Source organism: Rhinolophus hipposideros, assembly GCF_964194185.1.
Source record: "Rhinolophus hipposideros genome assembly, chromosome: 23".
NCBI lineage: Eukaryota > Metazoa > Chordata > Mammalia > Chiroptera > Rhinolophidae > Rhinolophus > Rhinolophus hipposideros.
The window spans coordinates 13868047-13894758 of NC_138069.1; the positions used below are offsets into that span (position 1 = coordinate 13868047).

Here is a 26712-nt window from a genome sequence, read left to right on the forward strand (position 1 = left end):
CAAATGGCCAATAGACATGAAAAAATGCTCAACATCACTAATCATCAGAGAAATACAAATAAAAACCACAAAGAGATATTACCTCACACCAGTTAGAATGGCTATCATCAACAAGACAAATAACAAATGTCGGAGAGGCTGTGGAGAAAAAGGAACCCTCATACACTGTTAGTGGGAATGCAGATTGGTGGAGCCACTATGGAAGGCAGCGTACTATGGAGGTTCCTCAAAAAATTAAGAATAGAATTACCATATGACCCAGCAATCCCTCTCCTGGGTATCTACCCCAAAAATCTGAAAACATTCATCCTTAAAGACATATGTGCTCCGATGTTCATTGCAGTTTTATTTACAGTGGCTATGACATAGAAACAACCAAAGTGATAGATGATGGGATAAAGAAGATGTGGTATATACATACACAACAAAATACTACTCTGCCATAAGAAAAGATGAAATAGTGCCATTTGCAACAACATGGATAAATCTTGAGATTATTATGCTAAGCAAAATAAGTCAGACAGAAAAAGTCGAGAACCATTTAATTTCACTGACATGTGGTATATAAAACTGAAAACAACAAAGGAACAAGACAAATGAAAAAACAAAAACTCACAGACACAGACAATAGTTTAGCGGTTACCAGAGGGTTAGGGGAGGGGAATGGTAGATGAGGGTAAAAGGGATCAAATATATGGTGATGGAAGGAGAACTGACTTTGGGCGGTGAACACACAATGTGATATACAGATGATGTATTACAGAATTGCACACCTGAAACTTATGTAACTTTACTAACAATTGTCCCCCCAATAAACTTTAATTAGAAAAAAAAAAGTTTACGTCATCAAAATGGCGGCATGAGGTGAGCTTCTGGAAATCTTCCCTGGAATTTACAACAAATTGAATAACGATAACTCCACAAAGGACTCCCTGCACAGCAGACAGGCAAGACGAAGAGGCCCACTACTAAATTCACCTAAAGGTGGGCGAATCACGCCACTGAGGGTGGAGGGAAGGGAGAAGTGCAGAGACGGAGCAGCCCGGGCGCAAGACACAGACCTAGCTCAGTGCTCTGAGCTCGCTGCATCCCTGCGGGAGAGGGAAGAACTTGGACTGCTAGGGCTCCGCTTATGGCCCACAGGGCTGAGGGGACAGCATATCACACGGCTAAACCCAACTGTCACGGGAGAGACCTCAGAGAAAAGACTGAGGGAAGAAGGCTGAAAATGATGGTTTAAGCCCTCACTGCCGAGCAGAGAACGGAAGCCTTAGGCACGTAGACTAGCCGCCCCCTACCTACCCTCCCAGAGCTTGCCCTGCCCCCATCTGCCCGGTGCTAGAAGCAGAACAGTAGCAATGTCAGATCAAAAGAACAGAATATTTGCTGTTCTGAGAACCGTGGATCGCAGACAGAGATTCGCAGCCCAACTAGTTCCAGCAAAGGGGAGGGAGCTGTGGAAGCAGGACCGGCTGTGGTGGTGGTCACTGCTATTGCTCTGGGCCACCTCTCAGAACTCACCCTGCCCCTGTCCCCACCTATCTGGGTGGATCCCTGCAGGAGTAAACAGAACTGCTGAAACATACGGGCTCTGAATCTGGTGCAGGAAGAGCTTTGGAACTTAAAAAGCTCTCCACATCCCCACAAGGACATGGTGTCCTATGACCCAGGCGAACTGTTAACAGAGGAGAAGCCCGCCTTCCAGGGAATCCCCCCATTGCGTGAAAAGCTGGAAGAGTGCAGAGAAAACATAACACTACAGTGTGAGAGAGAGAAAAAGACTGCAGTGGGAGAGAAACTAAAACATTCTACAAACACGTACTGGAAAACAAAAGAAAGACCTCTTCCTATCAACCAGTTGCAGAAGCCACTCCTGTAGATGTCTAGGAAGATAAATAATAAATCATTAATTGCCATGAATAACCAAAGCAACAAAACAACTCAGAAAGAAACTGAAGTCTCCAGAAAATGAACTTAAAGATTTGGAAATATATGACTTAAATGACAAAGAATTCAAGACTGGAGTTCTGAAAAAACTCAATGAGATTCAAGAAAACACAGAAAGCCCGTTTAATGATCTCAGAACAACATGAACATTTTACCAAAGAGATTGAAATTTTTAAAAAAAACCAAATAGAATTTCTGGAAATTAAGAACTCAATAGAAGAAATTAAGAATGAAATAGCCATCTTAGGTAGTAGAGTTGACCAGATGGAGGAAAGAATCAGTGACATCGAAGATAGAAACCTGGAAATTACACAGATGGAAGAAGAGACTTGAGACTTAAAAGAAATGAAAGAACTCTACAAGAACTTTCGACTCCATCAGAAAGAGCAATATAAGAATAATGGGCTTACCACAAGGAGAAGAAAGAGAGAAGGGAACAGAGAGTATATTCAAACAAATAGTCTATGAGAACCTCCCAAACGTGTGGAAACTACTGGATCCTCAAATCCAAGAAGCAAATAGAACACCTAATTACCTCAACCCCAACAGTCCTTCTCCAAGGCACATTGTATGGAAGCTGTCAAAAATCAACGACAAAGAAAGAATCCTCAAGGCAGCCAGGGAAAAGAATACGGTAACCTATAAAGGAAAACCCATTAGATTATCATCAGATTTCTCAGAGAAACTCTACAAGCCAGGATAGAATAGAACCAAATATTCAAACTATTGAAAGAGAGAAATTATGAGCCAAGAATAATATATCCAGCAAAGATATCCTTCAGATATGAAGGAGGAATAAAGACCTTTCCAGACATACAGAAGCTGAGGGAATTTTCTAATACACGACCTGCACTACAAGAAATACTAAAGGAGGCTCTTCGACCACCATCAACTGGGACAATTTGTGGCAATCTAAACATAAAAAGGGGGAGTGTAAAGGCCTGAACCGGAATATGGGAATGGAGAAAATAGGCATGCTGAAGAAAATGAAATACTCTAAATATCAAACTTTCTTTTACATAAACTTAAGAGTAACCATTCAAAAAAATTCCAGAACTGAAACACATACTGTAATAAAAGAAGAAACAAAGGGAAACATCATAAAATACCACCACACAGAAATAATAGACAAAACAAAAAAGCAAAGAAACAATGGAGACACAGTCTTACCAGAAAACTAAAGATAGAACGATAGTAAATCCTCACATATCAATAATCACTCTAAATGTAAATGGACTGAACTCACCAATAAAAAGGCACAGAGTAGCAGATTGGATAAAAAAACAAACCCAACCATATGCTGTCTCCAAGAGACACATCTCAGCTACAAGGACAAGCATAGACCCCAAGTGAAATGGTAGAAATTGAGACTCCAAATAAATGGTATCCAGAGAAAATGAGGTGTAGCTATACTGATATCAGATGAAACAGACTTCCAGGTGAAAAAGGTAACAAGAGACAAGAATGGACATTTCATAATGGTAAAGGGGACTATACAACAAGAAGACATAACAGTCATCAATATTTATGCCCCCAATCAGGGAGCACCAAAATATACCAAGCAACTACTAACAGAACTAAAGGGAGAAATTGACCAAAACACAATTATACTTGGGCCCTAAATACTACATTGACAGCTATGGATAGGTCATCCAAACAGAAAATAAATAATGAAATAGCAGCCCTAAATGACACATTAAATGAAATGAACATAATTGACATTTATAGAGAACTTCATCCTAAAACATCAGACTATACATTCTTTTCGAGTGTACATGGAACATTCTCAAGGATAGACCATATATTGAGACATAAAACTAACCTCAGAACATTTAGAAAGATTGAAATCACAAGCATACTCTCTGATCACAAGGCTTTGAAATTGGATATCAACTGCAAAAAGAAAGCAGGAAAAAACACAAATACATGGAGATTAAACAACATACTTTTAAAGAACCCGGGTCAAAGAAGAAATTAGAGGAGAGATCAAAAGATACATAGAAACAAATGACAATGAAAATATATCCTACCAAAATTTTTGAGATGCAGCGAAAGCAGTTTTAAGAAGAAAATTTATATCATTACAGGCCTGTCTCAAGAAACAAGAAAAACCCCAAATAAATAATCTCACATTACACCTTAAAGAACTAGAAAAAGAAGAACAAATGAAACCCAAGGTCAGCAGAAGAAAGGAAATGATAAAAATCAGAGCAGAACTAAATGAAATAGAGAACAAAGAGACAATAAAAAAAATAATGTGACAAAGAGCTGGTTCTTTGAAAAGATTAACAAAATTGACAAACCCTTGGCTAGGGGCTCACTAAGATTAAAAGAGAAAAACACTAATAAACAAAATCAGAAATAAAAAGGGGAAGTTATCACGGACACCACAGAAATGCAAAGGCTCATCCAAGAATCCTATGAAGGACTATATGTCACCAAATTCAATAACCTAGAAGAAATGGACAAGTTCTTAGAATCATATAGCCTTCCTACGCTGAACAATGAAGAACTGGAAAATCTGAAGAGACCGATCACCATTAAAGAAATTGTATCAGTCATCCAAAACCTTCCCAAAAGCAAAAGTCCAGGACCAGATGGCTCACTAGTGAATTCTACCAAACCTTCAGAGGATCTAATACCAATCCTGCTCAAACTCTTCCAAAAAACTGAACAAGAGAAAGTACTCCCTATTTCATTTTATGAGGCCAACATTACCCTGATACCAAAACCTGGTAAGTACAACACAAAAAGAGAAAACTGTAGACCAGTATCTCTGATGAATACAGATGCAAAAATCCCAAACAAAATTCTAGCAAATCGAATGCAACAATGCATTAAAAAGATTATTCATCACGACCAAGTGGGGTTCATCCCCAGGGCACAAGGATGGTTCAACATATGCAAATCCATCAATGTGATACATCACATAAACAAAATAAAGGACAACAATCATATGATTATAGCAATCGATGCAGAAAAAGCATCTGACAAGATACAACACCCATTTATGATTAAAACACTTAATAAAATAGGTATAGAAGGAAAATACCTTAACATAATAAAGGCCATATATGACAAACCCTCAGCTAATCTCATAATTAATGGTGAAAAACTGAAGCCCTTTACTCTATGTTCAGGAACACGACAGGGCTGTCCCCTATCACCTCTGCTTTTCAACATAGTGTTGGAAGTCATCCCAGAGAAATCAGGCAAGAGAAAGAAATAAAAGGCATCCAAATTGGGAATGAAGAAGTTAAGCTGTCACTCTTTGCAGATGACATGATGCTATATATAGAAAACCCTAAAAACTCCACCAAAAAGCTATTAGAAACAATCAACGAAAACAGTAAAGTTGCCGGCTACAAAATCAATGTACAAAAGTCCATTGCATTCCTATACACTAACAATGAAATCTCAGAAAAAGAAATACAAAAAACAATTCCTTTTGCAATTGCAGCAAAAAGAATAAAATACCTAGGAATAAACTTAACCAAGGATGTGAAAGACCTATATGCTGAGAACTACAAGATATTTTTTTAAGAAATTGAAGAAGACGCAAAGAAATGGAAAGACATTCCATGCTCATGGATTGGAAGAATCAACATATTTAAAATGGCCATATTAACCCTGATACACTGTTGGTGGGAATGCAGACTGGTGCAACCGCTATAGAAGGCAGTGTGGAGGTTCCTCAAAAAATTACAAATAGAATTACCATATGACCCTGCAATCCCTCTCCTGGGTATCTACCCAAAGAATTTGAAATCATTTATACATAAAGACACGTGTGCTCCAATGTTCATTGCAGCTTTGTTTACGGTGGCCAAGACATGGAAACAACCAAAATGTCCTTCGATAGACGAATGATAAAGAAGTTGTGGTACATATACACAATGGAATACTATTCGGTGGTAAGAAAAGATGATATAGGAGCATTTGTGACAACATGGATGGATCTTGAGAGTATAATGCTAAGCGAAATAAGTCAGAAAAAGCAGAGAACCCTATGATTTCACTGATATGTGGTACATAAACCAAAAACAAGACAAACAAATGAGAAACAAAAACTCATAGACACAGACAATAGTCTAGTGGTTACCAGAGGGTAAGGGGGGTGGGGGGAGGGAGATGAGGGTAAGGGGGATCAAATATATGGTGATGGAAGGAGAACTGACTCTGGGTGGTGAACACACAATGGGATTTATAGACGATGTAACACAGAATTGTACACCTGAAATCTTTATAACTTTACTAACAATTGTCATCCCAATAAACTTTAATTAAAAAAAAAAGAAAGCCCATACCATCTCTTAAAAATGTGAAAATCATAAAACAATCTATTAAATAAAATGTTTAATCCACATTACTTGACAAAATAAAAAATATGTGTAAAGCTATGATATTTATATGACTAAAAGTTAAACTATCAAAGACAATTGAATTTAAGTTATTATTTCATATGTCTGGAAGGAATGTTGATGAGCTGGCAATGTATGGATGAATAATGAAGACATACATAATTCATAAATTACGATATGTTCCATAAAATTTACTTTCTTACCTTGACTTCATCAAAATCACAGTTATGTTGTGAAACAAACTTTCCTCATAATTTGAGTTATATTGCCAGTAAGGACCTAAAGGATTAAAAATAAATTGTAATTTATTCAAAGTGTATAAAATTTGAAGATACTGCCATGAAAAAAATATACGTTAAATGTGAAAAATCAAAAATTAAAATTATTTTCATATCTGTTTTCTGAACTGCCCAAAATTATCTTTAAAATTGAAAAGCAATGTACAAATTATAATTAACAAACACCAAAGTTTAACTAAAATTATTACAATAAAGTTGAGACTCGTGTAATTTTTTTAAAAAACTAAATCCTATTGTATATTTTTACAAAAATAGAGCTATTTACAATTCTAGGGTTAAAGACTCAGCCATTGCATATGTCAACAACTGATATCACATATGTTACCGTGTTTCCTCGAAAATAAGACCTAGTCTCACAATCAGCTCTGAAGTGTCTTTTGGAGCAAAAATTAATATAAGAGCCAGTATTATATTATATTATATTATATTATATTATATTATATTATATTATATTACATTACATTATATTATATTATATTAATTATATTATATAATCTTATATAAGACCCGGTCTTATAGTAAAATAAGACTGGGTCTTGTATTAACTTTTGCTCCAAAAGATGCATTAGAGCTGATTGTCCAGCTAGGTCTTATTTTCGGGGAAACACGGTATATCTGGGCCTTCGTGTATGAAATTTAAGAGTAACGTGAATTGTCTAATACTGCAAAATATTCATCAGCTGCCGTGGAACACTGTTACAAACATCAACCTAATTTCTGAGTAGAACAACAAACTGAAATACAAAGAGAAACAAGAAAATAGTTAGCAGTACTGGGAAATAATTCATTATGGAAGAATACATTGCATTTATGCTAAGTTAATTCTTTTTTCTTTTTTCTCACCTAAGAACTTCTGCCACTCAAATCCTCTCCATATTCCAAAGCAATGTCCATAACCAACATCAACAGCCCAATAACCTTCATGGCATTCAGACATGATCACCTTTTGTTTCGAGGGGATAGGGCAAGTGATGGAGAGAAGCGTATCTGGGGCCTGAATAGTGTTAGTCATTATTGGAGTCTGCCAGTACATCTGCAGATAGATGGCAATATTCACCTTATAAAAAAAGGAATCAAAAGCTCAGAGAGAAGCTCAAGGTGACCCAGCTAGGTCATATGGGAGACTCTGGGTTCAGAGCCATGAATTAGGCTCCCTCTCAAAATCTCCACCAACATCCCAGACGACTAAGATGATCTCTAGTATCTACCAATCCTGAGGCCACCGCTAGTGTCCGCCAGTATTTTATGTATGGAAATAATATTTGTTTTTCAATAAGCTCTGTAGTCTTCCAAATTTTGCTACTCTCTATACTTCAAGTACAAACAGGTAAGTAATGGGGATACCTCTAAAAGGTGACTGGGTTAAGAAGAGGTATGGTCCCTGAACTCCTTTGACCACATTTACTTTTCAAGTTCCTACAGAAGAGAAGATTTGCTGCCACTCCTGTAGTCCACAACCCCTTCTACCCTGCCACCTACTCTACCCAGCCTAGCGAGGGTCTATAAAATACAGATACGTAATTTCAATGTTGTTGACTGCCTGAGAATTTTGACTTTTTATGAGTTTGGTGTATTGGGTGAGGAAATATAATTAATTTGCATGGCTTAGTTCTAAAATCTGGGGTTCCATCACTGAATCTTTGGGATAGGAAATATTCCAAAATGTCATTAGTCTATCCAGTAAGTGATGCCAATATATCTTCAACCACCCTTGATATTCTACAACCTTGTTTCTCAAAGCCTTCAAACACTTTCACTATAAGGAAATATTTCTTATATTTAATCTAAATCTCACTTTTTCAGTCTTTTGTAACAATGAGAATATTCCCCTTCTTGTAAAAAATTTTTAAATACAGAGGAGGGCTTTTCAGTCCTCACTTTTATTTAAGCAGCTCAGTTGTCAATTTCAAAGTGGGTGGTGAAAATCTTATGTAATGATCCACCCTTTCCTGGGGAACCTGGGGTTAATTTTAATTTTAAAATCATTTTATTAATATCATAAATTATAGCAAAATTAGGAATAAAATCCATCTTTTAACTGATAATAAATTCTCTAAAAACAATTACTAATGTTTACTAATAATTTTACAGGAATAATTAACTCAAATGTCTGATTTTGGAAAAGCAATTTTTTTAAAAGTAAAATATATACACGTGTGTGTCAGAAAATGCCACAGATTTTCAAAATGCACTCTTATTATCATTGCTACAAGATGACTGAAAATGACATTTTGAACACATCTTTTAAACAGCTCCATCTAATATCACTGCTGCTGAAATTTCTGACTCCTCCCTTCTGGCTTTTCAGTGGCCTCAGATCCTACTGGATTCCAGACCTCAATCTTCCGTGTGATAATTTCAACTCTAGGGAACAGCTTCTGAAATGAAGCCATAGATTTTTGTTGGACAAATAGGCCAAAAAGGGAGAGGAGGATGTTGTGACTTGGAGAGGTGGTAAATACGTCATCTTTAGACAGAGAAATAAACTTAAAAAAATAATCATGAAAATGAAGAAAGAAAACATGTAGATGAAAAGAACAGCAGTACAGCTAGAAAATTTCCAACAGGTAAGAAACTGGGAAACAAGCCTCTAAAATGCTAAAGAAAAATCTTGCAAATGTGTTTTTCAAATGTTTATTTCATGTTAAATAATCCAGTTTTTAAATATGCGAAGATTATTTTTTATTTTCAGTTATTATTTTTATTATTAGTTTCAGGTGTACAAAATAACATAGTGAAAATATGTAAAGATTATTAAAAATTAGAGCTGTGGTGCTTTCAGGCCTAATTATACCAGATGTCTTCTTGCTTATATGATCTGTGAAACAACCCCATAGTTTTAGAATGCACTGTTGTAAATTATCAAAAGAAATAAGCAAATGCTAGTATTGGCACAATGGGGTTTTAATTACTTTTTGTTTATTGGTTTGTAAATAAACTTAAAAATCTGGTATACTTATTTTCATTGGCAGAGTTTAGCTCTCCATTCTTGACACATTTATGGTGTTGTTATTTTAAAGAATTAAAAACCTCAACATCCCTATAATGACAAGCTCAGTCATTAGCCTTCACAGAAAATTAAAGGCAATTCAGACAACCTGTGTTGGCTTGATTTTAAAAGTAAGTATTAGATTTCGGGAAATGAAATGTATACATTTTTCACTAACATTTTATATGGACTCAGGCAACTGTGACGTTCAAGGAAAAACAGGTAAACATCTGCCGCAGATAAAACCAAAGTACATGCCATAAAAGAACAGATGAGTCAAATGTTACACTCAAGTCTTGAAAGACAGCACACACTTCTGCAACAGACAGACATGAAATTTTATTTTTCAAAATAGGTGAATAGTTGAATAAGGAAAGGAATTTGCATGATGTGGAATAACCAAACCAATTCCACGTTTTAATAAGACTGAGAGAATAGGCTTTTGTTTTTTGATGCTTCTTATGGTTACTTAACATACTACTTTGTTCTCACGGAAAGCTGTAAGATGCATCTTTACAGAGATTCTAGTTCTATTTGTTCTCATGAAAAACAAATGATTAATTTAACTGATTTTTTAATGAAATGATAAAAAAACTACAACTGCTACTTTGTATATGGTTTAGAAAGTAGAAGTCTTATTCCTGGCTCTGCTACCAACTACGCAACAATGAAAAAGCCAGTAGGTCTTAGTGGCCAGTGACTTATTTGTCTACTCTAGATAGAATAAAAGTTTCATTCCTATCTAGAGTACAGGACTGCTGTAGAGATCAAGTAAGACAGCCCACCTTGTCAGCATTTAAATTCTTGAGTGAATTAAGTAATGAGGTAGTACTTTAAAAACCATTAAACCCTAAACAAGTGTGAGATGTTACTTGTTTCAACACAGCCATAGAATCTGTATTCCTAGAGGTTTAAGGAAAAGGAGTGAGAGTTAACTGGGGGATGCTTTCAGTGTGGTCCTGCCCTGTTTTGAGACCCTCACATACATACTTGGGGAGTAACGATATGCAAAATTTCACTTTGCACAAGCCACAGACTCCCTGAAGTTACATGAGGTGGTTTTTTTTTAAAATACCAAACTCCCTGTAGTTTTTTTTTAATATAAAAGAAACAGAAAATGTTCTACTCGTATGCTTTTAATACTAAGAGCAAGAAACACAGACATTTCTTCAAAAAATATAAAACAGGAGGCAGGCAAAAGAGTAGAAAGAGCATGGAACTCTGAGAGCCAGGAGACTTGGATTCTGGTCCCAGTTCTGCCAGTAATTAACTTCAAAGCCACAACATCTGTCACAGAGAGGGGTACATTAGAATACCTCTAGGGTCTCTTCCAGGTCAAAACACCATAGCACCAAATGAAATGTAAAAGATAATCTAAAATATGCTGCAGCTTTTTTATGTTATGGACAACTAAAGGAAAGGAAGAAACAGAAGAGAATGAGACAGACAAAAAGAGAGGAAGACAATGAGAGGTAAAGAAAAAACACAGAGACACCAAAGGAAAGATACACATGAACTCTACCCCTAACGCTATAGTCAATCAAAAAAAAAAAAGTTGTTTGAATAGAGACATAGAAAAGGACACGCAGTAACAAAAAGACATTCAGATACAGAAATAAATATGCATATAGAGACTTTGGTGGAGTAATGCTCTTATTTTGTTCATCTCAAAACTTTTAAACACAAAACTATCAAAAAATGTGTAATGTAATGTTTTACTTTTACATTCACAGGCATAAATGGAGCCAGTTCAAGGTATGTGCCTCATGAGCTAGATACAATCAAGTTGAAGGTTGAAGACTACCAGTCTCTGCCATACGCTAATCATATTTGGGGGCAAAATATCACTTGGTAATCCGAGATCTCACGTCCTTCATTTCCAACCAAACGAACCAAAGGTAAACTTTCCTAAAATAGAAATGTATCCTAAGATTTTTTTTTAATCAAGGCTTAACATTATTTTACTTCCAGATAGGTAGGATTTACTATTTTAACTTAATAGTTACCAATTATCTAAGTGTAAATCCCACATTGCTAGTAAAAGCCCATATTGGGGATTTTCCTGTTAACCTTCTCTATACTGGATAATGTAACTCCAGCACTCCCTTTGATTCCCTCCCAGATGAAGCCCATCTGACCTGGCTTTTCTGAGCTTCACACCTCTATAGTAACTTACAGACTGGGGAGCTAATGTGTACTTTGCTATTAATCAGCACAGGGGAGAGTGGGAGGGTCTCTAGGAAGTTGCAGACCTGCTGTTGCAGGGTGGTGAGTGAATCCCATTCACAGAGCCCAGACAACCCAGATCACCGCGAATGGGCAACCAAGGATTCCTGATGTTTATTCCCATGTCTTTTACCAATCTGCTAGGAACTCTGCAAAACTGTATGAATTTCCACATCTGTAAAGAGGAAACCGTTATTCAGACCTATCTTTGCAGGAACCATAGGAAGCTTTTCTTTCTTGTAGGCAATAAGAGCAAGGAAAGCAAAAAAAGCATAAGACTCTGCTGGTTTTGTTTTGCTTTTAGCTTAGCTCTTGGATCTTTCTGTATTTTGGTTTCTGTCTACGAAATGGAAAAAAAAAATCCCACTTCTTTCCAGCAAACTTGATGTTGGAGAAATAAATAGTGCAGCAGATAGGAAAGCACTCATAGCTCTCTGGAGGTTGGGGGTTAGGTGAATTCAGTTCAAATGACTGAAACATTCAACAAGGACAATACCACTATGAGCACGTGAATTTGCAGTGTTTAACAATTTATATGATGTTTTAAATGTAGTATTTCATTGATGCTTATACCGAGGTATCAAATAGGGAGGCCATATTTAAAATTTCACTTTAAGGATGAAGAAATTGGGGCCTAGAGAAGGGGAGTGACTTACCCAAAATCAAACAGCTAGTTAGCAGCAGGACATGTCTTCTGACAGAAAGTCTAGTGCTCATTCTAACCTACCAACCTGTATATGTAGTGATTGCCTATTTCCTTTTCATTCCTTTCTTCCTCCAACTGAAGCTTGTTTGGTAGAAGGTCTCCACTGAACAATCAAAGCTTTCTATTTCTTATTTACAGCCCTAGTCCACTGACTGTCATAAAGAGCTTAAGTCTGCCTTGGCATCCCCCTTCAACCTGTGAACTCTAGTTCTGTGGAACCTCTGAATCACCCGAGCCTTAAACCTGCACAGCAAATACCACCATTTTTAAATTTTGCTCTTTCTACTTACCACTGCATCACATCCAAGCCACAGATCAGTTCCTTGGGTCTTTCTTTATAAACTATACAGTCTTTATCAACAGTTTCTATTCATCTGCGGTATTTTTATGGTGTTCCTCACTGTGGTATCTATTGTTAAAACCACAACAGACATCAACAGGTATTCTTAAGGTGATTTCTTTCCAATAAGAATTTGCTAAGCCTTTGAACTCAGAAGAATGTGAGAGCAGGCCAGGGTAATTTCAAACAGTAAATAAAAGTACGTTCTCTTTCATTCCTATTGCTCAGCTTCCTTTAGCAATGTTATTCATGTTGTTTTCCTCAAATTTCTAAAGAATAAACCAAGATAATGGGATATTTTTTTTCCTCTGCCTCTTTCAACGTGTCCTCTTTGGGCCAGAAATCTCAGCACTTAGAATGGTGGGGGAATGATTCATTGTACTTGTTGTATATCCCGGTATGAATAATTCCACTGAATACGACCACCCTAAGCCATGCTGAGCCATAGGACCAGGGCCTCCCTTTCTCTTGGAAGTCAGAATAAGGGACCCAGAGGGCGGGGGAGTTGGAAAATGCTTTCTAAATAAAGTTAATTCTGAGTAACAGCCCACTAGGCACCAGCTATCTTGCCTTGATCTCCAGAATCTGAGCAACGTACCCATAAACTGCCTGAGCAGAATATGCCTTCAGCTTGAGAGTGGAAGAAGTACAAAGAGGAGTCATAGCTACTCCACTGCAGGAATGACCTGTGATTCTAGCCCCCAGACTAAAGGCTGTAGACTACCTCTGGGCAGTGGCACTGACACATTTTATTCAGCACACATATCCTGAACACCTACTATGTGCTCTATGTTGGGGCTGAGGGACAGATTCAGTTGCATAATCTCATTTAATCCTCACAACAACTGGAAAAGACATTGTTTATCCCCATTTTACAAATAAGAAAACTGAGCAGAAAGGGTACCTGATTTATGTCAAAGTCATACAGATATCAAGTGATGGTGCGCCAACTGGAACTCAACTCCCAACAGTACGTCTGGCCTCCACCGCACAGCACACACACAAGACACAGTGTGACGGGGGTGGGAATGTGTATATGGGCTGCCTTACACAGTTATCAGAATGCTGTCCATTTCCTTACTCATTAGCTCTATGCTGATGGGACAAAGATAGTACCTTGGGAGACGGGCAAGGACAGAGAGAGACTCACTGGATATCTCTCTATGTCCACAGTGTTCCAACTATAGAACTGTTAAGTTTTAAGAAGTTGCATTAATATTCTGGGTTATGTTTAATTTTTTTAGGATTTCAAGAGCATATTCAAGGCATTCATGCATTTCCATCAAGCACAAAGATCAAGGAAGATTAAACCCTACTAATTACTCACTGGAAGCCTCAGAGCAAAGTACTTCCCAAGAACTGATGGTCAAAATATCAATTCATAATACAAGTAAGCGTAGAAAAACTTTCTTACAACCCTGACAAAATGGAACTTTCCCTAAACCATCCAGCATCTAACAAAAGCAATGCAAACAGCAACAACTCTGCATTTTTCTACTTTGAGTCCTGTCGACCGCCTTCTCTAGCCTTGCTCCTATTACTCATAGCCTATATTGTGGTCCTAGTCGTGGGCCTGGTCGGAAACCTCTCTCTCATCATTATCATCTTCAAGAAGCAGAGAGAAGCTCAGAATGTCACCAACATACTGATTGCCAACCTCTCTTTCTCTGACATCTTGGTATGTGTCATGTGCATCCCTTTTACGGTCATCTACACGCTCATGGACCACTGGATATTTGGGGACATCATGTGCAAACTCACCTCCTATGTGCAGAGCGTCTCCATTTCGGTGTCCATATTCTCACTTGTGTTAATTGCTGTTGAAAGGTATCAGCTGATTGTACACCCTCGTGGCTGGAAGCCCAATGCGTCTCATGCCTACTGGGGTATCACACTGATTTGGCTCTTTTCCCTTGTGTTGTCTCTTCCCTTCTTCCTGTCCTACCGCCTCACCGATGAGCCCTTCCACAACCTCTCTCTTCCCACTGACCTCTACACCCACCGGGTGGCCTGTGTGGAGAACTGGCCCTTCAAAATGAACCAGCTCCTCTTTACCACATCCCTGTTTATGCTCCAATATTGTGTCCCTCTGAGCTTCATCCTCATCTGCTACCTGAAGATTGTCATCTGCCTCCGTAGGAGAAATGGAAAAGTAGACAGGAAGAGGGAAAGTGAAAGCCGGCTCAATGAGAACAAGAGGATCAACACAGTGTTGATCTCCATTGTGGTAACCTTTGGGGTCTGCTGGTTGCCCTTGAACATCTTCAATGTCATCTTTGACTGGTATCATGAGGTGCTGATGAGCTGCCACCATGACCTGGTATTTGTAGTCTGCCACTTGGTTGCTATGGTTTCCACATGTATAAACCCTCTCTTTTATGGCTTTCTCAACAAAAATTTCCAGAAGGACTTAGTGGTGCTTATTCACCACTGCCAGTGCTTTACATCTCGGGAAAGATATGACAACATTGCCATCTCCACTATACATACAGATGAATCCAAGGGATCATTAAGATCGGCTCCTATATCAACAGGTATCTAAAATTTGTTAATACTTAATACCAAAGCCTTTCCTGAATGGGAGATGGAGAGGTAAAGGCTGAGGATAGGGCAAGATGCATACTGAAGAAGCCAGAACCAAAAAAAGAACAACTTTATGCTACTCAGTTTTGCTTTCGGACAGACCTGTCTGAGTCATCTATATATATCACACACACACACACACACACACACACACACACACACACGCACATACACACACACCACCTCTTTTTTCTTAGGAGACTAACTCAAACAATTTAGTTGCCATCATTTGACAGTGAGAAAGCAAGGGAGGCAAGCAGCATTGATGGCTGGGAAGCAAAGTTCTCAGATACTATTATTCAATGGAATATCCACAAAAGTTATTGCTAATGATATGCCTAATAAAAACAATGCTATACCTCCTTAGTGTTGAAGCAATTTCACTTGAAGATATGGATATTGAAACATTCAACAACGTAACTATTCAATTAATTAGCAAAGTCAGAAAGCTCCCACCATAATTTATTAATTAGCTAACAGAGTAAGTTTGGATTGAAAGTTAAAGGAATGGTTTTAACTTAACATTTAAAGTAACTGTTGTAATTATAACTAATTCCAATACCTGAATCAGATTCTCTAGTTTATGATAATAGCACATTTTCTTCACTGACAATGCTATTAGCTCTAGAAATGGCCACAAACTCTTTTACACTCCAATTATACTAGAAATCACATTAATTATCTTGTTAATGGCCAATGTAGATAGAGCTTTCATTTCAAAATGGCTTTTTATCCTTAATTCTTTATGTATATTAAGTAGCGGTCATTAAGACTCTATCATTGGGTCTAAGGAATGCCACCAATAGCACTTTTATAATTAGTTCCAGATTTTTTAAAACCTTTCTTAAACCTTATGACTTAAACATTTAAAAACTATTCTTCATCCTCACAGAGTTCTTATATAGAAGAATCAGATAGATTGCTTTCATAAAGAATATTCAGCTACTGTTCAAATAGCCATTAGCTCAGTGACTTCTACTAAATCACAACCAGTTTTATTTCTTCCAATAAATGTCCCTTATACTATTAAATTTGAACTACAGCTTACTTGTATGTTTAAAATGTAACTGTATTTCTTTCTTTCTTTTGAATAAAAGGTAATGTTTCTCTGAATACCCATGATTTTTCTATTATGTTTCTTCTTAGACATTAGCCCTCATGCTTTCCTCTCCTGAAAGATCTCTTTCTCTCCTTCTCCTTCTTTTTCTGCCACCTTCCTTTTCTTCCTCCCTCCCTCCATCTTTTCCTTCTCTTCAGAATTTCTATTCTTTCTGTTATATCATTTTGGGAAAATGAACAACAAAAGCACTGCAAGATACCAAAATGAAATAAAATGTAACAGTCTTGTAATATTAGCTGCAAATAAAAACTTTTATCTAAAAACCAATTTCAAATGGTGTCAGTTGAGAATTCTAAAGGTACAGGACTATAGCCCCTTCATCCAGAAGCAATCAACTCCCTAGATACTTTTCCTATCTCTTCTGACAGATGGTGATTAGCCCTGTAATTAAGACCAATAATACCAATGTAATGTTTTACTTACTTGATAAAGCTATATTGATTCTAGTTTCCGTTACTAAAATGATTCTGATTAAGTGACTGAAAGCAGGAAAGGGCTTTCATCAAACTCTAATACCACCATTTCCCCGCACCCCCAGAAATACACCCAGTCTCCTCTAACCCTGGTCCCAATCCTAAACATTCAAAAGAGATTTCCAAACTATGATTAAATATTACGGTGTTCTTTCTGACTTCATGGTAAGGGCTATTTCCTTCTACTATAAAACTGTTTTATCTTTTTTTCTAAACTTTTCTTGAGCTTTAGTGAAACAAAAGTCACTAATGATGTAACTATCAATAACAGTCATTCTTGTGTTTATTTTTACCTCCAAAAAGTAGTGAATTAAATGTACTTTTCAATGAATGTCTATACCCTTAAGGGGCTTACATTCTGACAAGCAGCAGAGCACAGGTTTATAAGTAGTTACTTAAGAAGGTATAATGGAAACACAAACCAAGTGTTGTGGGGGCCCAGTGGGGGATAAAACTCATTTTTGAGAGGAAACAAGGAAAGTCAACCTGATTTCCTGTTATTGCAGTGTTTGTGGATGGTTCACACCAATGTGGTCTACTGGTGAGCCACTTGGTGAATGAAATAAGGCCTCATTGTCTCACCTGCCTCTCCTCAGATGCCAGGTGGGCCTATATTCTCCCTTCTAGGAATCTATCTGAGATCAAAACTTCGTGATGTTTGACATATAGCCCTAGAAACACAGTTTCTTCTAGTCAGTGCCTCAAAAATCTGTTCCTCTACCCCTGACCTCAAATCATTTTGGATTTGAGAGTAATGTCTCATATCTTCAAAAGTTTCCAGACTATTAGTGAGATGAATAAATATTTATGCCCTCAAAAGTCAACAAATTAACTATTCTGAATGTGTCTGTCCAGTGAACCAGAGCTGGATGAGAAATGCTAAAAACCACCTTGCAACAAGTCCCTTAAGTGTTCTCTCTGCTTATTTCTGAGGATCCCTCAGGAGTAATACCCAGACAATGTCTAACAGAATCAACAACATAAATGATACAAAATAAACAATACCCAAATGTGGTGTCAATGTGTATGGTTCCCATTTTTCTGCAATGAAAAATGTGTCATTCTGAAAAAGGCATAAATAAGTTGACAAAGCAACATGCATCAGGCTTCAACTCAAAGAAGCTGCACCCAGCTCTACTGAGCAGGAACAGCATAGTTCATCGGCCCAATGAAGAGTCAGTCTCCCTTCCTGTAAGCTTTGTTTTCTGTAAAATAATAAATCAAGAAAAACATATTAAGTTCTTACTATGTACTTAACACCTATTACGTATTACGTACCGGAAAAGTGTAAGGCACAGCTTTAAAGAGTGTACAATGTAACAGGCTTTAAAGAGTTTACAATACACCAGAGGGGTAATTCCATGTCTTGGTTTTGAAGGCTTTCCTTCTGGCTAGGTTGAAAGCTGCCTAAAGGAAAGTTGAGAGTAATTGAAGGCAGAGTTAATATCAAAGGAGGACTCAATTTATCTTTATACCCATAAGTGACAATATGCTGGGGAAGAGAGAATGACATACTAGATGAAGGGGCTAGGGGGAAGTATTTCAAGACTGATATGCCCAGGAATTCCTGAAATCCTCCCTGAAGTCACCTATGCAACACATGTGCTCTTGCAATAAACTGGAGTGATGACCACGAATACTTCCAATAGGCTAAGGAAGGCCCCCGTTTCTGTGCCCAAATCAAACTCCTTGTTGAAGCTGGAATAGTGCTTCCCCTGTGGGAGAAGTGAAAGGATATGTGGTGCTGGTGACAGGAACATGCATCTCATATCTGGTCGTTGACTGGTTCCTGCTATTCTCTATTTTAGGTAGGTAAATATGTTCTTCTCAACTAAACTGAAATTTCCGAAGCCATGACCTACAATTTTTAGTCCTTCTATACTAGCCCCCGATTGCCCCCTTAAAATATTTAAGATAGGACTAGACAAGGAAAAAGCATCTAACACATATAGATTTTAAAAGTTATTTCTTAAAAAACAAGCTAGGCCGTAATTACTTACTGAATGCCTGAATGTTTTGAAACCTATGTTTTATTAATTATCCATTGAGAGTATAAAGACACAATCCTAATTACACAAAGATTATAGTAATGTCAACAAGCTGCCAAATCCTGAGTCCTTCAAGACTCAGTATCAATGTTTCCTAACAACCTCTTCTGATCCCCCAGGGCTGTTAGGAACCCCTAGTCACTGCTCTCATAGCACCCCGTGGACACCTACCACGTAAAACCACGAAGGCCTGCTTACATATGTGCCTGCTCCACCAGACATGAGCTCCTTAAAGGCAGGGACTGGGTCTTGAGTCGCTGTAATGGCTCCAGTGCCAAGTATACCATCAGGCATAACGTGGGGGCTCAAGCAATATTTACAAACTGTAGATGCAGAATAAATCTGGGATAACAAATCTTTGCTTGGAAGTGGTGTGTGGACCTGAATAGTAAATGGGGCCTAAACTCCTAGGACTCAGCACCTGAAGAAGCAGAATGCCAAATTCCATCTGAAGTCAGCACTCAGGAAATCGGCAATGGCAGGAAGACAAACACAAACGCACCTTGGTCCCAGGGGAGGCTCAAGGGCAAAGTGCACTTTCATGGCTCAAATGTTATTTGCCAATAAGAGTTGTGCTAGTAAGAGTCAGCTAACCGGGAAGGTCCTAGGACTGGAAGAAAATGCTCTATTAACCTCCAATTAACCAAGGTGACAGGTTTTTGGAGCAAATAGCTTTTAGGAATGAAAGGCCAGTCTTCCAGGGCAAAGAGCCTCCAGGACAGTGGGCCCCATTATGACTCTATGAGAAGCAAAACCAGACTCTCTATATAAGGCCACGGCAGGGAAGAACTTTGTCTTTTTCTAATTCTTCTCCACTAAGGAAACATAAAACGTAAAGCCAAAGTTGTTGAGTCATTGATTTGAAAACTCCTCATCCTGGGTTCCCAGAAGAGCCGGGGTCACAGCAACAGGAGTCCTTGACTCCTAGACACTGTTACCACACTGCAGTCTCCTGGATGATTCAAGTTTTATACCTTTGTATTTGCTGCATTTTAAAAACAAAGACGTGTGTGTGTGTACACGTTTTTGCATAACACTTAAAAAATGTCTGAAAGGAAATATTCCACAATGTTAACAGTGTTTATCCCCAGGGGACTTTTGGGTGACCCTATCTCTATTTCTTTCTTCCTTGTTCCATCTTGCCTTCTAACTTCCCTTTCTCTCTCTTTCTTTTTACCAACTTATCTGTATTTTCTAAATATTCTACTAGGAATGTGTGTTATTTGTAATTTTTTCAAATGGGTGAGAAAAAGATAAAAACTTTAAAAAAGAAAGAAAGAAAACTGAGACTCTAGAGCGCCTGGCCATGAGGCAGCTGAGTACGAGAAGTCGAGAGACCCAGGTCTGGCTTAGAGTTTGGGCCAACTGCTCATCCTTACTAAGCTTCCAGTTCCTTATTGTAAAATGCATCACTCATTCAATAAGTATTTTAAGCACTGCCCATGTGATTAAATATAATAGTGAGCAAGCTTGACATAATTCCCTGCCCTCATGGAGTTTACAGTCTATCAGAAATGATACTTATTTTAAAAAGTAAATTGTGACAAGTGCTATAATCAAGAATAATATTTTATGAAGGCACTTAGCAGAAGAAATTAACTGTTTGGGGGAAGAACAGGCACAGGAAGTAGAAAGGGAATCTTTCTGGGAGAAATAATTTTTAAACTGAGATCCAAAAGATGATTAGGATTTAGTCAGGCAGAGATGAGGCTGGTTATGCTCTGAACTTCCTTTTAATTCTGTGTTCTAAGCTGTGTTACTGAATCAGAATCCAAAGAGCCATCTGTCACTCATCTTGTCCCTCCACTCATTAACTCACTTAATCCTAAAAATATTCTTATAGGTAGATAATGTTACTCCAGTTTACAAACAAGGAAACAGTTAAACAAGTTGCCTAAAGTCACACAGTTGTTAATGCTGATCTGTCCAGCCTAAAAGCCCATCCTCTTTCACTCACCATTCAACCATCATTTCTGATAGTTGAATGATAGTCAAGTTCTTTGCCAGACATTGCAGATAAACAGAACAGTAAGACTGGGTCCCTGCCCATGAGGAATGTACTGTTTGAGGACTATAAGTTATCCAGGCACTTACAACATGGTTAAGTGTTTAGAAAGAGGCACAGTGGGACTATGACTTGGCGTCAGAATCGAATTCCCTAGCTCCTCCAGGAAACCCTGAGGGTACCTGATCACTGACAAAAACTATACAAACCAGTAAATTTGCAAAGCCGTAGCTGACTGGCACTGACCAACAGCTCTGTCTGCTATTATCACTGAATCCTGCCAGTCTGTTCAGATGAAAACCTTCCAGGGGAAGGGGTATCCAAATGGTAGCCATTCACCCTACTACACAGAATAATTATGCTCTCAGACAGCCCCAACTGATGAGGAACTTCAACTGTAGCATCGTGGGTTCCTAGGGAGAGAGAGGTACACGCCTGGCGTAACCATGGAACACTTATGAAAATTTTCAGTCAAAGCCCCTCCTTTACCCATATGTCTTCTGAAAAATACCCTATCTCACTGATTTCAGGAATTGATTTTTTTTAAAAAAAGTACAAAATCAGGATTTCAGAGTTGATCCTGGAAGAACTTCGGCCAAGGTGCTCTCAGAAACAGATGTTAAATCTCATTTGGGAGCCTCATAAAAACACCTAGCTTGGTAGAATGAGCCTGGAATATGGCTGATAAGTCAATAATTCAGTGGAACCTAACCTACAGTATTGTGTGGAGGGACCTCAATTCCTCCACAAGCAACTGGTGGGAAACAGCTCACAGATATCAGATGTTTACTCATCCTTCTGAGATGCCACAAGGAGCATCCACTTGCTCATCCATTCGAACCTACCATAAAATTGTCTCTGGCGTTGGTGGGATATGGGCTGTCAAACAACATCCCTGGAAGCGAGGAGACTTCATCCCAACTTTTCCAAAGACTTATTTTATAGCTCTAAGCATGACACTTAACCCCTCAGAGACTCAATGTCTTTTAAAGAACAAACTGATAAACTAGACCTCATCAAAATTTTAAATTTCGGCTCATGAAAGACTGATAGAATGAAACACAAGCCAAACTGGACGATAGTACCCTGTTTCCCTGAAAATAAGACCTAATCAGACCATTAGCTCTAATGTGTCTTTTGGAGCAAAAATTAATATAATACCCGGTCTTATTTTACTCTAATATAAGACCTGGTCTTAATATAATAATATAATAAATATAATAAATATAATATAATATAATAAATATAATACATATAATATAATATAACATAAACTATAATACAAACTATAATATTGGGTCTTATGTCAATTTTTGCTCCAAAAGACACATTAGAGCTGATGGTCCGGCTAGGTCTTACTTTCGGGGAAACACGGTAGCTATTAGGGAAAGCTAAATTAAAATCACAAGATACTAACTAGTACACATCTGTCAGGATGGCTAAAATTAAAAAGGCTGATACATACCAAGAGTTGGCAAGGATGTGGAGGAATTGAACCCTCGTTAGCTGCTGGTGGGATCTAAAATGATACAACCACTTTAAAAAACAGTTTGACCGTTTCTTAAAAGTTAAACAGACAATGATTTGATCTAGCTATTCCACTTCTAGATGTTCACCTAATAGAAATAAAAACATATGTCCATACAAAGACTTGTACATAAATGTTCACAACAGCTTTATGTGCTGTTAATAGCCAAAACCCAGAAAACAATCCAATGTCCATTAACAGGTGAATGAATAAACAAACCATGGTATATTTATATAATGGAATACCATTCAGGAATAAAAATAAATGAACTATTATTGATAAAGGCTAAAATATGAATGACTCTCAAAGAAATTACACTGAAAGAAACCAGACCGAAAAAGAAAAAGAGAGATAGAGTACATACTTCATACCATTTATATAAAATTCTAGAGAATGCAAATTAATCCATAGTGACAGAGAACAAATCAGTGGTTGTTTAAAGATGAAGGGCAGAAGGGAGGTATTAGATAAGGACATGAGACAACTTTTAGGGGTGATGGATATGTTAATTATCTTGATTGTGGTAATGGCTTCACAGTGGATATGTATGTCAAAACTTATCAAATTGCACACTTTAAATATGTGCAGCTTATTGTATGTCACTATACATGTACCTCAATAAAGCTGCAAATTTTTTTTTTCTAAGGAGAAACAAAGTATTCATTCCAATTCAAGTCAACAGACATTTATTAAGCATCTACTCTCTGGCAAGAACTACGCCAGACACAGGAGAGGCAAAGACAGACAAAACCAGGTTCTCAAGACACTTTCAGCTTCCAGGGAAGAAGCTTTAAAGCAATTTCATGTACACACTGCATTGTCACCATCCTCTGGGGGAGGGATCACCAAAAGCTCTGACAGTGAGAGGAACCAAAAGGTACAGCATGGATCAGCGTGAACTCTCTTCCCTTTCTCCCCCGGAGAATTCTCAACCCCCAAATGAGGAACATTTTTCTACATTCTCTCATCTCAGAACTTCAGAATATCAGAGCTGGAACAGTTTATACAGAGGATTAAGGCTCAGAGGGGGAAAGTGACTTGCTACCGTGTTTCCCCAAAAATAAGACCTAGCCAGACCATCAGCTCTAATGCGTCTTTTGGAACAAAAATTAATATAAGACCCGGTCTTACACTATATTAAAATAAGACCGGGTCTTATATTAATTTTTGCTCCAAAAAACACATTAGAGCTGATGGTCTGGCTACGTCTTATTTTTGGGGAAACACGGTATCCACCACAAAGCTAGTCAGTGGCAGAACTAAATCAAGAAGGCTGGCTTCTGACTCCTGTAGAGAAATATTTTAGGAATAAATTACATTATAACAATATTTATTCTCTGAGCTGAATTTAGTAATTAATGACTGAGGATTCTCAAATTCACAGAGATTTCACATAAAACAGAGCTGGATGAGCTAACTTTTTCTTCCATACTGAGTCTTCAAAGCAATCCTAGGGACAACCAGGATCAGAGCCACTAGAACCTCAGCCTCTACAGCTGACCATCCACTTATTTTACTGTCAAGCTTTCCAGATCAATTTTCCTTCTGCTAAGTCACCACTCACAGCATTCTCAGGTCAAGGGGCAGACGTGGGAAAATCTTAGCAGACAGCAGCGTTTGTAGCACGTGATCCCCTAAGACAGACCATAACACCCACAGAGATGATGAGCAATCTGTATAGAGCGCTGTTTATCCCTTCTTCCTTCTTCTCCTGCTTTATGACACACACCTTGAAATAATTCTATAGTCACTACTGCCAGCTAAATCCACACTCTCACTTATCCCCTCCTTCCCAGGTCTACCTCTACAACTCATTCACTCCACTCCCTTGGGGAGAATACAAGCTTCTTCTAAATCCCAAGAAAGGAGAGAAGAATAAGTAGAGAAATAGAGCAGGATGGATATACCAGGCGTGCCAAAATAATGATACAAGTGGACACTTTGGTCAACGTTGCTCATGCAGTAGTTCTCCATAATCAGAAGTGTCTGGACGCTGATGGTAACCACTTTGATCACCTCTTGTCATTGCAGAAGTCAAAGGTGAGTTGTATGCATCTTTTGTTATCGGTATATCTTTAATATTACAATTTTAATAGTTTTTTTCCTTTCTTAAAATGTTGATACATTTTTTTGGCACTCTCTGTATTTGTCAGGAATGCCCAATATGTGCTATGGTTACAAACAACACCAAATCTCTCAGGTCAAGGTCTGGGATGAGCGGGGAGTTCTGCTCATATAACCACTCAGGGACTCAAAATAATGAGGCTCCACCATCTTGTAGTTATACCATCTGGATTACATGACCTTCTCACTTATTAAGGCAAGGATACGGAGAGCCAGAGTCTCATACCAGCAATGAAATGCTTTGGTCTAAAAGTGAACATGCACATCAATTCCACAGCTCTCTGGCCAGTTATTCACATATCCCCACCAAAATGCAAGGGATGCAGAAATATAATCCTCCTGTGTGCCCAGATATGGGTGAATAGCAGAAGTTTCTACCACAACAGATCTGGAGTTACTGGTAACTTAATTCAGATGGGTTAGCCTGTATCTTGTTAAAAGGGTTTAAAAGGGCTTTATACTATCTCCTGATTATTGTTCATTTTCTAAATGAAAACAATTACAATCCTATCATTATTTGACTATCATTCTGTCATTTTTCATTTTCTAAAGTTCTGAGGATGACAGGTTGGCTGACAGGTTGGCTGACAGGTTGGCTGACAGGAAGCCTTGACTCTTCTCATGAGTCTCCAGTTTGCTCCGGGTGACCCCCACTTTGGGGCTCATAGAAGCGCTAAGCAATTTACAAAAGCATTACTTTACAGCGTCTTCCCAGCGCAATGAAAAGGCTTCTTTCCATGCTAAATTACTTCGTTTTGTCCTGACTCTTACCTTCTTGGCACAGCACCCATCTCACACGCATTCCTAAAAATGGTCAAGAAAAAGATGACTGAAAATAAAATTCATTATTCTTGAGTCTGGGCCAGAAAGCCAAAACAAAATGATCAGCCATTATGTGTTTTAATGATCTACACTATGTATATTTCAATGATCTTGTATTTTTAAAAAGCAAAGCAAAGCTCACCTCTTGATCTTCCGAGATGGCCCTTCCACTCCAATTAAGACAGTCATTTATTTTGTCCATAGCATATGGTCACTGCGGTTTCCAGGTCTTTTCCTATGGTGCTCTTCCTCTGGTCTGGAAAGTAATCAGTTTTGATCCATAATTTCCTTCAAAGTCTAGTCCAAGACTCACGTCCCCTAAAGAGCCTTCCCACAGCAACCGTGGATCTCACAGCCCGGAGCCCCCAGTCTTCGGGCCCCCTCAGCATGTACACAAAGTCATTTATTCCTATTGCCCACACTTTCTCTAATTCTACACATAGTACTCTGCTTCCACTTGGCCAGCCTGTCCCTAACAAAACTGTTAGCATATCACCCACAGATTCAGGCCCTTCCATTTCTTGACTCTCCCTGAGTGTCCAGCACGGGGCCAGATCTACTTGCTGAGTGAGGAAAACATTAACTAGAGACTTTCTATCAGCTAGAGAAGATTCAACCTTCAGAAATTACCCCAATTCCTCAAATCCTGGTACATAAGAGGATTGACAATCCCTTTGTCCTATTAATCTTGTCAGAGTGAAGAAATTAAAGATTAGTATTCAAGAAAGAAAATGAAAACACTTATTCTTTATCTTCTCATGTGTTTACACACAGCACCTTTTTTCTTACAAAGCCAACGAACAGCATCACTGTTTACAATTGCTAAAAGCTGCATAATAACTCATGATTTTTGTGGTTAAATGTTCAGATTGCTTTAAAGTTTTCCATATTATAAATTGCACTGTAATAAAACTTTGACTGTATTTTGGATTATCTCCTTAGAATAGATTCCTAAAAATGGATCTGTCAGGTCAAAGGTTTTGAACATTTTTATTATGCCTGATACATATTATAAATCCATGATGAATTCTTAAACACCTTTTGGCCCCAAGATGTTGTAATTCTACTGCTAAGAAATGGAATCCCCTTATGATAAACATTTTTAAAGGCAGGCAGAATAGCAAGAAATAGACAAGAAAAC

At 38.0% G+C, this 26712-nt stretch overlaps 2 protein-coding genes across 7 annotated transcripts in view; one reads left to right on the top strand and one right to left on the bottom strand.

Moving 5' to 3' along the window:
* KLHL3 (kelch like family member 3) overlaps positions 1 to 26712 on the bottom strand; it is a 250916-nt gene that overhangs the window by 156790 nt on the left and 67414 nt on the right. For 3 of the 6 annotated variants that reach the window (XM_081035620.1, XM_081035618.1, XM_081035617.1), the window contains 2 exons: positions 25714 to 25827; positions 6512 to 6587 (listed from right to left, as the gene is read on the bottom strand). Coding sequence is in view for 5 of the 6 variants with exons in the window: in XM_081035618.1 (XP_080891744.1) it covers positions 6512 to 6522 (11 nt within the window). In the remaining variant the exon portion in view is untranslated. The remainder of the gene's footprint in view (positions 1 to 6511; positions 6588 to 25713; positions 25828 to 26712) is intronic. The other 3 variants (XM_081035613.1, XM_081035615.1, XM_081035614.1) reach the window with 1 other exon arrangement.
* On the top strand, positions 14295 to 15410 carry LOC308491778 (neuropeptide Y receptor type 6-like; the record flags this gene model as incomplete). Its single annotated transcript, XM_081035805.1, has 1 exon — positions 14295 to 15410. The coding sequence occupies one exon, from the start codon at positions 14295 to 14297 to the stop codon at positions 15408 to 15410; it is 1116 nt and encodes a 371-aa protein (XP_080891931.1).